General features: G+C 56.5%; 5 protein-coding genes across 5 annotated transcripts; 3 read left to right on the forward strand and 2 right to left on the reverse strand.

Annotated features, from left to right (window-relative positions):
• Positions 1–767: 767 nt before the first annotated feature.
• Positions 768–1,494, forward strand: LTHEOB_1892 (Dsba oxidoreductase protein; the record flags this gene model as incomplete). The annotated part of the gene is made up of 2 exons (XM_035510643.1): positions 768–904; positions 981–1,494. The coding sequence occupies 2 exons, from the start codon at positions 768–770 to the stop codon at positions 1,492–1,494; spliced, it is 651 nt and encodes a 216-aa protein (XP_035364832.1).
• Positions 1,495–1,667: 173 nt separating this feature from the next.
• On the reverse strand, positions 1,668–2,047 carry LTHEOB_1893 (uncharacterized protein; the record flags this gene model as incomplete). Its single annotated transcript, XM_035510644.1, has 2 exons — positions 1,668–1,846; positions 1,906–2,047. 2 exons carry the CDS (start codon positions 2,045–2,047, stop codon positions 1,668–1,670), a joined length of 321 nt encoding a protein of 106 aa, XP_035364833.1.
• Positions 2,048–3,704: 1,657 nt separating this feature from the next.
• Positions 3,705–4,492, forward strand: LTHEOB_1894 (uncharacterized protein; the record flags this gene model as incomplete). Its single annotated transcript, XM_035510645.1, has 2 exons — positions 3,705–3,775; positions 4,021–4,492. 2 exons carry the CDS (start codon positions 3,705–3,707, stop codon positions 4,490–4,492), a joined length of 543 nt encoding a protein of 180 aa, XP_035364834.1.
• A 366-nt stretch (positions 4,493–4,858) lies between these two features.
• Positions 4,859–7,227, reverse strand: LTHEOB_1895 (System protein b; the record flags this gene model as incomplete). Its single annotated transcript, XM_035510646.1, has 3 exons — positions 4,859–5,152; positions 5,233–6,806; positions 7,206–7,227. 3 exons carry the CDS (start codon positions 7,225–7,227, stop codon positions 4,859–4,861), a joined length of 1,890 nt encoding a protein of 629 aa, XP_035364835.1.
• A 742-nt stretch (positions 7,228–7,969) lies between these two features.
• On the forward strand, positions 7,970–10,000 carry LTHEOB_1896 (WSC domain containing protein; the record flags this gene model as incomplete). The annotated part of the gene is made up of 3 exons (XM_035510647.1): positions 7,970–8,056; positions 8,109–9,661; positions 9,718–10,000. The coding sequence occupies 3 exons, from the start codon at positions 7,970–7,972 to the stop codon at positions 9,998–10,000; spliced, it is 1,923 nt and encodes a 640-aa protein (XP_035364836.1).
• Between the last annotated feature and the right edge of the window lie 3,768 nt (positions 10,001–13,768).

The raw sequence follows: 13,768 nt of genomic DNA on the forward strand, positions 1-13,768 counted from the left end.
GGAAAGAGACAGGTTGCGCGTTGTGGGTGATACAGCTGTTTAAGGGGACCGCAGAGAGCCCACGAGAACAAGGCGTGGACGGTCAGATGAACAAACGACGATCGATTGCCGATGCAGGCGCCCGCATCGCCCGATGGTAAAGGTTTGGTCACCGCCTGGATGCAAAGCTGGACTGCAATGATCACTGGGTTCATCTACAATGCTACGAGACACAGTTGTGAAGTAGCTACAGTGGCTCCCGCCGCCGCAGCTTCATGTGAAAGTACCGTGGATGCGGAAATGGATTGTCGATGGATCGCACGTCCCAATCAAATCTGATGACGCAAGACGCCGCGGCCACCCCCGATGTCCCGCACCGACAGGGATTTTGCACGTCCCAGCCCACTCACCCTTCCCTGACGACTATCACCACCACTACTCGCGCCGATGGGCTTCCCGGTGGGATGAACAATAAGCAGCCTCCTTTCCTTTCGACACGGATGCTTCGTGACAATTTTCGCCGCACACGATGACCTCGGCGCCGGAAGCCGATGGAATTTCCGCGCGGACACTGACTGAGAGCGCGTCGCCGCGTTGATTGGTAATCCGCGATGGCATAATAGCGGACGAGCACCACGACGCATTTCCGCGCTTCCGTATTGCCTTCGCTGAAGCTTCTCGAGTCTCGGAGTCTTCATATACGCCTGCTAACCTCACGCAAACACTGACACCGCCTCACCCAAGCTTCACACACCACCTCCGCAGCAATCGTGGCTTTCCGGCGCGCAATGACGCATTTCAACATCGACATCGTCTCCGACACGGTGTGTCCGTGGTGCTACGTGGGCAAGAAACGCCTCGAGCGCGCCATCGCCCAGCACAAGGAGACCCATCCCTCCGACACTTTCTCCACGACCTGGCACCCGTACGTCTTTTCCTCCCCTCCCCTTCGAACAAACATTGCCGTAAGCTGACACTTTCCCCCCTCCTTCCTTCCGCAGATTCTACCTCGACCCCACCGCCCCCGTCCCCGGCGAAGACAAGCAGGCCCGCTACGCCCGCCGCTTCGGCGCCGAGCGCATAGCGATGATGCAGACGCGCCTGGCGCAAATCGGCACCGCTGAAGGCATCGCCTTCAAATTCGGCGGCCGCATAGGCAACACGCGCGACTCGCACCGGCTCATCCAGCTGGGCAAGACGAAGTCGCCGGCGCTGCAGACGCGCGTCGTCGAGGAGCTGTTCGCCGCGTACTTCGAGAACGAGCGCGACATTACGGATAAGAATGTGCTGAAGGAGGCTGGTGTGCGCGCAGGGTTGGAAGCTGAGGAAGTGGAGAGGTGGTTGGAGGAGGGGAAGGGTGGAAAGGAGGTGGATGAGGAGGTGATGGGAGCGCAGAGGAGGTTTATTTCCGGGGTTCCGCATTACACGGTGAATAAGAAGTGGGAGGTTGGTGGTGCAGAGGACGCGGCGGCGTTTTTGGAGGTGTTTGAGGAGGTGAAGAGGGCGGAGAAATAAAGAACGATACTTCAGGGCGGGCAATTGGGAAGAGGGAGAGGAAGATAAGAGAGAAGAAATAATGACGTGAATTCATTAAGGTATATTCATCCAATCCGTCTACTCCATAAGTCATTATCATCACCAAAATCCATCCCCCGATGCACGTGGCATTCTTCCTTCATTTAGGCTCTTTAAGCCGCAGCCTTCTCCCGCCCGTTTCCATTCGACCCCGGAGAGGTGCTCTTCACCCTCTCCTTCAGCAGCCCCCTTTGTCTCAGGTCGTCCACTCTCTTGCGCTCCTTGGTTTCTTCATGCTTCAGATAGACTCGCCACCACGCCAAGAAAAGCAGCATGCCTACAGAATACGAGACTTTGGTGTCAGCCTGTTAAAAACCGGACCTTGCGCTCTCGAAGCTGTTTCAAACGTACCCAAGATCATGGCCCCGATTCCACCGAACATCACGCCTATCTCATGGCCGATCGATGGAGGGGGAATGTAGACAATACCCTCCGCGCCACCGCCACCGCCGCCAGCGCGCTTGAAGAGGCTGCCGATATTCCGGACGTCCATATTGCCGATGTTGTATGTACTGGAGGAAGCCTTGAGGGTATTCACCACAGTTGGGTCCGGGGATTGCCGTCTTTCCGACAACAGAGAGATAAGGCTGATCAGACAGAAAACGCCTTATCAGGTTCTAAGGGGGATGGAGTAGGTCGGCGATAGACGATGTAGAGCCGCAACGGTCGAGACGATCCAGTCCAACGGATGACCAAAGCCGGAAACCCGCCTCCGCAACGTGCAAGAGTCGAGGGTGAGAGAAGAGTTCGTTTCGAAACAAGCTCCCTCTGGGCGGCGCTCTAGCAGTCTTGTACTTGTCTGCGCCTCCCCCGGCGGCCCCACCGTCATCAAGCTCTCGATCATACGCGTCCGTCGCACATCAGAGGAGGGAAAAAGAGCAGGGCGGGCGCGGCACAGGGCTCTTGGCTGACGTGGGTGACGAGACGGACGGACCCAAGAGTCTTGGAGAGCCCGTGGCCTGACGCCCAAGCCTCGCCTATGACACGCTACGGGTACTTGTCGTGCGTCGTCTGGGCTCGGCGGGAGGCTCGGCGGAGGTCTCGGCGGGCGGGGGCGGGAGCCTGTGGGCACTCTTGGCCCATCTTTCGTTGCGGGATTTCCCCAGATCAGCCTTGTCATCATCGTTCTGTACGGAGGAGTTGGCCTTGGGGCGCAGTGCTCGGCAACGCTGCGGGAATGGAATGCTTGTTGCCTGGAGCGCCTTGCCTTTCTTGATTTGCCTTTTCCAAGATGCAGGGCTGACGCTGGGTTGGCACGTTGGCATCGAAAGACACGCGTACCGGCGCTGGGGAGCGGATTCGTCTTTTCTATATTTACTGCAGATGCGCTTCTCGCTGGCTGTGCATTTCGATTCCTGCATTATTTTCGTGCGTCCCCGTCGACTGGCGCTCGTGTAACCAGCCTCCAGGTTATCGTCAGCCCCTTGCTGCCACGAGGTGCGCATCAAGTCCCACGCTGCACCACTTGTTGTTCTTCGCCGCTGCAGCAGTAGTCGAACGGTTTTCCCACTCCAAATGTCGCGAACGACATGGCACTCTTACTGTGTGGAAACTTGAAGCAGACCTCGAGACGTAGAGGCAGGTTTCATAGAGGTGCCCAGATAAACTTCTAACTGCCACTGTGATGGGAAGAGAGCGACGATTCCCCTGCCAGAAAAGGGAGAGTCACATGATATGTAACTAAGTAGAAGAACTTGTCCTAGCTTCGGATGCTGCAAGCAAACCAACCGACCGGATAGCGCACGCGACCGAGCGGGCCGCTCTGAGCAGATTCAGGCTTATTAATATCCGCTTAGCATACTTGCTCACCAATGCGAGATCATTCCGGAGTCCTCTCTTCCCGAGGCGACGCGATGGCCATGTGGTGTTGGTAAGAACAGCGAGGGCGCGCAGTGGCGGTGGAAGAATTCCGCGGTTGTGCGGCTGACAAACCGCAGCGTCGAATCGTGGCCGATGCGCGAGACCGAGCGAGCAAGCGGAAGGCGCCATTACCCGACGCGTTTGCATCACATTAGCAAGACATCACTCGAGCGGAAGAAGGTTCACAGAGCAAAAGCTATATAGGACAGTCGGTTGGCTAGGGTCGTGCCGTTAGCTGCATTTTTACTTCAACTCGACCAAACTTCAAGCCATCGTCACTTGTGAGACCTATGTCGGACCCTAGTCTCTATAGCTACCCTTCACCCCTCGAGGGTTGGGAGAACCTGCCTCCTCTGCCAGAGTAAGTAAAATACTTCCATCTTATTTCCTATTATTCTTCAGCTGGGTCATTGCGACAAATCTACGACTCCGTACAAGGTATATGCAGAAGGAGCGGGGTAAAATGTTGCCTCTAAACTCGCCTTTATACGGCTTAGAAGCGGCAACGAGATATACTTCATCTTCACCGAAACCAACTCCTTCAACCCCTTTTCATTCTCTCTTCCATCAATTTCCCAAATAACCCGCAGCTAACATCTCCCGCAGAGATCGCGCCGAGGACGGCAAATCCTTCATCAACCCGCCCTCGGTCCGGGGCAAATCGGACGCCTACACCGCCTTCCCGTCGCCCATCGCCAACGACCGGCGCGGCGGCTTCGACGTGCACGTCTACTTCCTGCAGAGCGACCCGTTCCAGACACAGTTCGCGACGGAGCTGTGGGAGCGCGTGCGGCGCGAGTTCCCGGAGCTGCGCATCTACAAGCTGTGGGACCGGCCCATCGGCCCGCACTACACGGGCATGTTCGAGGTCAACCTGTTCACCCCGGAGCAGTTTGGCGCCTTCATCCCCTGGCTCGTCATCAACCGCGGCCCGCTGTCCGCGCTGCTGCATCCGAATACGGGTGACGATGTCAGGGATCATTCGCAGCGGGCGACGTGGTTGGGGGAGCAGTTGCCGCTGAATTTGAGGTTGTTGAGGAAGGTGATTGAGCAACAGAAGGAGCAGGCGAAGGTGTAAATGGAGAGTATGAAAGGAGGGGAGTGTTAGGATAAAGGTGATGGGTTGGGTGGAAAGGGTTTGGGGGGAATTAGGACAGGAGTAATATCGGCTTCTGGAACGCCTTCTATTTTTTTTTTTGAGGGAATTTGACCAGAAGATAAGCTACGATCTATTTTTTGCGTAAGAATGAAGTAACTAGCCATTGAGGCAAGTGCTATAAGAAATAAAATGGCCGGAGCCCTGAAAGAACCGTAGGCGCTTGTGGTGATACAGATTCTCTCTACCGCTAAGGTTCCATGGATGTAGTCCGAAATTTTCAAAGGAGTTTGTGATAATACTCAATGAGACGCAAGTTCATACTGAACTCTTTTCACGGTTCTTGGGTCACGCATCCTTCATGACGACGTCTTCTCCCTTCTTGACGCCGTTCTCCCCTAGCACCTCTTGCGGACGGGCCATCCATCCGAACAGCATCCAAAGGCCTTTTGTAGCCTCGATACGGTCCTCCGTGTTGAAGAAGTCATACCAACGGGAACGGCGAAGTACCGGCCGACACCAGTCCTCATCAGCCGGAAGCGGGGATGGCAGCTCACCTGTCTCAATCCATGAGACGTATGCTGGGTGGACGCGCAGATGGAGCAGAGCCATGTGCGTGTTTACCGAAGAGACGCTGAAAACCTACAAGGAGTTTAACAATCCGGCTCAATCATAATTCGCGCACTTCAGGCGTGCGGAGGCTGAAGCAAAAAACAACTCACATCGTCCCATTCCGAGCTCCTGTCCTTCCCGATGGCCTCGTACTCGACCTTGGGATCCCAGTACCCGATGCCAGGCTTGATCTCCGCCCAGATCTCGGCGGCCGTCTTCTTCTTCGTCGGCCTCCTGCCACTACGACTGGGCCTCTCCTCCTTGTCAGATTTAGGCGCAGATTCGCCGCTGTCTTCACCACGAGCCTCGCCGACCTCGCCACCTTTGCCACCTCCCCACCTGGGAACGGTGGTCCACCACTTACCCTCGCCGGGCTTCTGCTCGGTGCGGCCCTCGCGAGTGCGTTCCTGAGCGATATACAGCAACGATCCGATCTCACGCATAATGTCCAGCAACGCCTCGTGCTGGCTATCTCCACTGCTGCCGGGCACCTTACCATTGCCGCCGAAGTCAACGTAGTCGGCGACGCGCATGCCGGCGGCGGGTCCGTGGACGAAGCCCTGACGCGCCTTCATGCGGTCGGTGCTGCTGCGCCAGACGGCGGCGCTGACACGAACGGGCACGCGCAGGTTGCGGATCTGCAGGGCCGGCGGCCGGCGGTGCGGCGCGATGTTCATCCCGAAGCACCACGCCACGGGCTCGACGAAGGAGCGCACCGTGTCGACGCGGTAACCGTCCGGCATGCCGCTGCCCGTGCCGATGCGGAGGCCCTTGTACGTGCCGGCGGGCCTGTTGCTGCTGCCGCCGCCGTTGTTAGGCGCGCTGGGCGCCGGCCTGGTGGCTTCTAGCTTGGCTGGCGTGGTGGCTGGGCGTTGGGCAAGGTTGATGGGCTGAGACTGGTCCGAGGCCGCAGTGGTGGTGTTGCTGCTGGGCTCAGTTCCGGAGGAGGCGGATGGCGCGGTCTTGGCCTTCTTACGGGCTACGGACTCATCTATGTGCGTAGCCTCGAGCCGCGCTGCCTCCTTAGACTCAACGGCGTCTGACGTCTTGTCTCCGGAGGTCTCGGCCGCATCGGCGGCCTCGGTCTGGCTGGGCTCCTCTGCGTGTTTGGGAGGGATGTACTCGTCCAGACTAGTGTCCCAGTAGTAGGCCATGTTGTCGAGGCCCTCCCAGAACTTTCGATAGTGGGCCAGACGTGGCGGCTTCTTCTCCTTGTTCTGGGGAGTACGCGTCAGAGCGGAGAAAGCGTCATGATTGTCGAGCAGTAGCTCCCTGAGGCGTATGGCAAAATCCTCCCGACCAGGATAGGGCCTGCCATTGCTCAAGAGGCGCTTTGGGCCTTCCGCTTGCTGCACTGGAGCCTGAACAGGGGCACCATCGGGCGGAAGTTCTGTCCAATCCTGAGGGACTGCGTACGAGGTGACCCCGGGCAAAATAGCGAGCAAGTCCTCGATGCTGGTCTCGGGCTCTAGGGAGATGTTTAAACCGAGGAACTGGTCAACGGTGATATCAGAGGGCTTCTTGATCCGTGCGAAGTGCTGCAACAGGGCCGGAGGATCGCCGTCCTTCGCCCATGCTACGGGCTTGTGGGCCGGGGGCTGGAAGTTTGGAAACTTCACAGGCGTGGGCAGCTCAGGCGGGGCCCGCTCCTGCGTCGAATCGTGTCTTCCAGCCAGGAGAGAGCCTGCTACGCGTTACTACGGGCCAAGCAAAGGCTGCGTCACGTGAGAAAGTGAAGCAGCGTGAGACGCAGCAGATCGAGTCAATTCGCAGCAATTGGCGACGGTGAGTGGTCGGGGAGCACAGAATGGGCGCCGCCTTGAAACCGCCAGAGGTAGTAACAGCGAGTCAGGGCTGCGGACGGGCGAGCGGGAGGGCAGGGCGCGGGCTGGCGGGCTGGAGTGACGCATAGGGCACGAATGGGGCAGACGGGCGTCGGAGAGGTTGATGGGTGATGTGTGTGGTGCTGGAGGGGCGTCGCACGTTGTTCGGCGGCGTTGAGGTGGTGCGGGAGGAGCGCCGGCTGGTGGCGCACAGGCGCGCAACGGCGGCCGGCGGGATCAAAGGAAAGCACTAGACTTACTGCTGCCACCGAATGCAAACATCTTAGGAGTTGAGGACGGGACTTGGAGGTTTCATGCGAAACGAAGCCCACATTGCCGCGACGGACGCGAGGAGATGCGGCGTAGCGTGGACAGCTCGACGTCGGCTGATTAGCCGGATGGGTCAGCGTTGCGGCGCGTCTGCAGGTGGGTCGGCCGCCCAAACAGGATGTAGCTTAGCTGTGTCCTTTTGGCACTAGCCAGGCACCGCAGCCTAGCCCGGCGCCAATCCTCGCTCCCCCAGCTCCAACCACCCCGCCGGCCCGCCGCCGCAACCGAGCACTGCAGGCGCGACAACGCCCCGCTGCCCTCGACCCGCGCGCCAGCCGTGCAGCACCTCAAACACCACGGCGATCTTGCGTGCACGCCCGCCACAGATCGGCCAAGCTGGCGAGCCCGTCGCGGCGCATCTGAGACGGTGAGCGTCCGCGCGGCGGCTGCGACCAGGGCCGTTGCCCAAACGGGCACGCGATGAAACGCCGCAAGCTTCACCTGCCCCTTCGCAACCGCCCGCCACCTGCCGGCCATGCACCATCCGGCCCGCCCACACCCCAACCCTCGTTTCTGCTGATCGCGCACTGGCGCCGCCCGTTGCGTTTGCGCCCCAGCCTATATTCACTCTCGGCCCCGACCTCCATTTTGCCAGCCTTTTCTCGCCGGCCATGCGGCTGCCCTGAACTGTTGCCTGCCTCGCATGCCGCAAGCCTCGCGACGTTGACGTTGAGCGTCGACGCGCATTGAATGGATGGCTGAGCCGCCGAGCACCATCACCACCGTCAACGGGCGCCGGTGCACCCGCGTCCGCCGCACCACCACCCTGCTGGCTGGAAATGTAGCTCTCCGCCGCCTCGAGTGCCACCCCGGACACGGCTGACTTGCTGCAGACCTCATCGACCTCTCCCGCCACTTCCACCGCCGCCGCGCCAGGTACGCAAACCACCGCGGCGCCAGCGACGACGGTTCCTCCGCTGTCGTCGACCGAGGCCGCTTCTCCTGTCCCAGCTCCCTCGTCATCTGCACCGACCCAGCCGGAGGCATCTCAGGGTCTCTCGTCTGAGCCTGCCACGTCTGCGCCTGCCCAGTCTTCGCTCGTTTCTGCAGGGCCTTCGCAGCCCTCTTCAATCAGTTCGCCGTCGACAATATTTGCTGTAGTTACGACGGCGACTGGATCAGTTGCCTTCACTTCTTCTTCTTCTGATGCCTCTTCCTCGTTTGCAAGTTCTACTGTTTTGAACACACTTCCTTCTAGCATTATACCCGTCACAACCACCGCACAGAGCGGAAGTTCTGACACTTTGACTGCAGTTGTCTCAGTCGTCTCTGCATCTACTTTTATTGTTTCGCAACCGACTACAGCTTCCGACTCTACTTCTTCTCTGACCGGCGGAACCGAAGGTTCCGGGTTCGAAGGCTCTGGCACCTCGTCACATGATGATCACTCGTCCGGCCATCACAGCAATCATGGTCTCTCCCCAGGTGCTATCGCTGGTATTGTCCTTGGCGTCGTTTTTGGCATCGCCGCTATTGTTGCTCTGATTCTATTCTGTCTCAAGAGGAGAAAAGAGAGAAGAGAGGGGCTAGATGAGAAGAGTGCAGGACAAGGGGGGTTGGCTGGACCTCCGCCTCGCTCAGGGCTCGCCGCCAAATGGGCCGCCCTTACGGCAGGACTTGCCGCCAAGGCGGGACTTAAGCCGTCTGGTACTGACGGCATGGCTAGACGGGCTCCGGAATCGCCTGCGTTTGAACCGGTCGCACGGTCTTCGTACAGCTCTGCAGGCTCTGCAGGCTCGACGCGCCATCTGCGCTCCACGAGCGCCCCAGCGCAACCACCCGCCGGTCGCTTTGCAGCGTTCAAGCAGAAGTTCCAAAAGCCACAAACGTTCGTCCCGGAACGAAGGGGCCGAGCAGTGTCTACTGACAGTATCCCATCATTCTATTCTCCGACTCCTCCTCAACTAGAGGACCTCCCTGAGTCTCTCAACCCCTTCAGAGATCCGGTGCCTTCATCATACCGCGTCACCAACCCCGACAGAGCAAGTCTTTCTCCCAAGGTTCAAACACCACAGTCAGCACTACTCGGCGGTAACCTAAACGACATACGAAGCCCCCTGACACCAGGCATGGCGAACTGGCGCGAGCCAACACCACAGTTTGGCTTCCCAGCAAGTATCGAACCGCAAAACCCGTTCCTGGATCCTCGGGAGACCCAAAAGCGGATTTCTGCCAGCACCATCTCTGTTGCCCGGAGGAATAGTATGGGCCTTCCGCCTATAGCCCGAGTTGCCTCTCACGCCCGCAGCCAAAGCGGTAACCCAAGAGCTCTGTCACAGGCTCGCTCATCATGGTACTCCGAAGATTCGGGATATGTTTCACCATCCCACCCTTCAGCGCACGTCCTACCCCTTCGTCCTCCCAGGAGCAATCCATTCGCCGACAGGTATGCATCCGACGTGGCTGCTGGCCCGCAGCCGGAAACAGATGCCGCAAGCACAGATTCGGCAAGCATCTATATCCTTCCAGCTTCCCGGAATGCCAGCGTGGATTCTGGAAGGGGTCCGCCGCCAGGACCCATTCCGCTGCCAAGTGCCCGCAGTTCCTCACTCATGGTACAGTCCCAAGAGCCTCTGGCAACAACTTCAACCGCTCGCTCTTCTTGGCTCAGTCCACATGGCAGCCCGGCAATCTCGTATGGCTCAAGTGGACGCAGCAGTCCGGCCAGTGGTCGCAGTGGCAAACGGAGAACCACAGCGAGCCGCGCAACACGAGGCAAAAGTGATCCGTTTGATCTTGACCGGCCTGAGATACTAGCAATAGCATCCAACTACGATTCTGGAAAGACTCCTCCCATGCCTCGGCACAGCAATGGCTCAGACTGGTGGAAGGAAATTGTTGATGAGGGTACTGGAAGTGGCAGTGACTACGACAGCCCCAACAGACGTGCCAACGCCTACGGGTTAGCACGCTGAGTATTACGCTAATCAGCCTCTCTGGAGACGGCATGCGGATAAGATATTTAACGGCCTGAAGTATACATCAATTAGTGTTTTGTGTTAGCATTTGGTATTAGAAACCGGACCTACTGCATTGACTGCGGGATGGGGAAAATGGGAGCATAGCTGCATCATGTTTCAACGAATTTTCTTCTTCGTCGCTCTCTTCTTCATTGTTTGATTTTACATTTTGGGACTGACCATGATCGGTGCCTTTCAGGGTTCTTTGTATCATTTTTTCACCAAAAAGCATTTTCCCATCAGCTCTTCTGATAGCATAGCTCAGAATGGCACAACGGGCTGGACTGCATAGCGGCGGAGGAAGTCAATCCGACAAGTGGCGAAGCAGCAATTTGAAGAGATACCACATAGCTTCCGTTCTAGCTTGAAAGAGCGGCAATAGCATAGTTTGTTCATGCATTTACAAAAATTGCTACTGCTGACCAAAGACGTTGGCATCCACATCGTTGTCTGAGCGCAGCCCTAATCAGAATACTACGCTCAGGTCAGAAGTTCATGTCAGCCGACATTTATCTCGTCCCCCACCTTCCACCGACACTGTTGCGACGGCGACGATACCGTTACGGAAAGTGATGTAATTCCCGTCAGGGATTCGCTCGGCGAGACACGAATAGTTGATCCAGGCACTTGGCTCCCTTGATGGGGATCGGCGCATTATAAGAGGGGAATGATATGCACGAATTAGTACCAAGCGCTCGGGAAAGGGTCAGACGTTGGCGTCGTTTCCGTTGCGGGTGTTGCGCGTGATACACCCACTCGCATTCAGCCTTTTTTCCAATTGGCCCGGTCGGTGTGATTGGGGAGGCCGATCATCGCAATATTGCTATACGAGCCCTATCCGAGCGAGGCCGTACGGTGTATCATGCGGACGCTAATGGTGACTGAGTGTGGTGGGGGTAATAGGGAAAAAAGTGTATGTATGCTATAGGGTCCATGCACGCTCGCGCCGCCGCTCGTGCACACACAAAGCCTTTTGCTTATGTAGCGCCGACCCACAACAGCAGATAACACGCTGCTGAAGTGAGGCAATGCGTCACTTGTGCGTCGTATCTGAGGAGCGAGCGAACGTCACATCAGGGACCGAGATGGGCGATAAGGTTAAATGCGAGCTGCTGCTATTTGTGTTAGGGCTGGGCTGGATCGTTTGGTGTGGCGTGAAAGGTGGGTGCGGATTGGGTGATGTGCGCAGGGAGGTTTGGTCGTGAGGCAGTGCAAATTCTGCAGGTACAAAGGAGAAAAAAGTAAGTTGGAGATGGCAAAGTTGCCTTTTCTGTTTAAAGGAGCGGCGGAGAAGCGGGGATGGCTGTCTGCGTGGCTGTTCGGTCATGTATGTATCCAGAACAAGCATTTCGCCTTTCCTTTATTTCGTAGATACTCATCTCAAGGTGAATTGAAGGTGGAATGACGACTGTGGTGTGAAAGCTTTTCTATTTCTGTCAATTCCAATACTGTGTAGGCAGCCACCTGGTGGGGAATATGGATCGCTGCCTGCGGCGTTTTCCGACCTGGTGGCTAAGCGCCAGATTTAATTTTCGTGTGCTCCCACAATATTGTATAAGATAGCCAAACTGATCTTCCATGTCGTCTTGATCTTCTACAAATCCTCTATCCTGAGGCCCTTTGCTAATCACACTGACAGCCACTTGCAGGAGTCCTCTGTAGAGGTATTCTACGTACCAAGAGATCCATGGAATAGGAGAATGGCGCGGAACGAACAGTGCGTGTGCGGCTCTGTGTGTGGGTTCTAGAATGGTGGGGGCGAAAACGTCGTCATTGAGTCCTTGTCAAAAGGGATGTGTCCACAAACTAAATCCCACGATTTTCTGGCATCCGACATCTCTCTCGCAGTAACCTTCCTTGTTCCTCTTTCTCTGCTCACGCCTCGGAATCTCTTGAATCATGCAATCCCGTCATTTTGCAGACATCAAACCATGGACCGGCATTAAACTACACCTTCCCTCGATAAGCAGGCGCCGATCTTCTGCAACAACGTTGACCTACTCTGGACAAGAACAAACCTATGCGGATGAATGCCAGCATTGTAAGGAGCTGCAAGAGCAAGGGAGGATCCGGTTTTTGTTAAAACCATCCGAGAAAGAGCTATCCCTGCAAGACCTCTGTCGCTTACGTTTTCATGCTGTTCCTTCTCGGGACCCCGCAGTCTTTCGTGACTGGAACGATTCACATGCAGTATGCTCATTCTGCAGTCATTTACATGTAAAAGCTTGGCTGGGAAGGAGTCCCGACATGACAATATATCTGGATCCTTTTCGGGAGATCTTGGCCAGACAAGAAACCTGTGGATTCTGTTCGCTGATCGCAAAAATCGTCACACGTCATAAGGGATTTCTGGGGCGTCGAGACATTGACAACACTCGATCTCAGATTGTGCTGCGTACAGCCAACTTCGGTCAGCGCACACACAGCTTTGGACGCGTTCTCTTTACCGGCCAGCTTCCGTTAGTCGAACTGGGAACGAGCGCGACACCTTCCTCCTCATCCAGCGATACATGGTCCCTGAGTATAATAACATCCATCGAGGCGATCAATTGGTACCGATCAGTTGATATTTGTACACTTTATGGCACGGTCTTGGGTCCTCACCAAAAGCGGAAGCTTCTTGTGGAGGCGGAATCTTTCGTCCCCGAGCTCATAAATTGGGAGGATATCCGAACTCAGTTGGAAGAAACCGATCATCCGGAGCCTTTAATTCCTCAGCCGGCGGGGTTCCGACTGATTGACGTGGAAGCATGCAACGTCGTTGCAGCACCGACTCTTTGCGAATACGTTGCGTTAAGCTACGTTTGGGGAAAAGCGCGGATGGGTGTGAAGCCGTTTCACTTGTCCCTGGGCAATATTCGAGCTCTGCAAAGACCAAACAGTCTCAATAATCCTCGAGTTCCTGCTACCATCACGGACGCCATGATAGCTTGCCGCGGACTCGGGAAACGCTATCTGTGGGTCGACCGTTTCTGCATACCGCAAGATGAATACGACAACCCTACCAAACATATCCAAATTGAATCCATGGATCGCATATACAGCCACGCCTTCGTTACCCTGGTAGCCCTGGAAGGCGAAGATTCCAACCACGGTCTCGCTGGTGTTTCTACCTTAAAGCGCGATGTGGCGTACAGGACGCAATTTTCAGGATGCGAGATTTCGGAAAAGTTCACGCCCATGGATTTCGGAAAGCGAGTTGAAGAATCTTGTTGGAATAGTCGCGGATGGACGATGCAAGAAGCAATGCTTTCTTCTAGGCTCCTCTTCTTCACTCAAGATGGAGTTGTCGGTGAATCGTCTAAGGGCAGATTCTTCGAGCAGGGACTTGAAGCAAAAGTAGTGACCCCTGTCACCGGAGCTCCAAATTTCTGGGCGCACGAAGATCAACAAATCTCACTCTCCAACGCCGTTAATCAGATGTCGAAAAGACAGTTTGGAAGGGAGTCCGATATTCTTGATGCTTTTTCTGGAATCCTAAAGGCACAATTCGGAGAGCACCGATTCGGCCTACCCCTGGAAGGATTTGAAGA

The sequence above is a fragment of the Lasiodiplodia theobromae genome (assembly GCF_012971845.1).
Source record: "Lasiodiplodia theobromae strain AM2As chromosome Unknown scaffold_5, whole genome shotgun sequence".
NCBI lineage: Eukaryota > Fungi > Ascomycota > Dothideomycetes > Botryosphaeriales > Botryosphaeriaceae > Lasiodiplodia > Lasiodiplodia theobromae.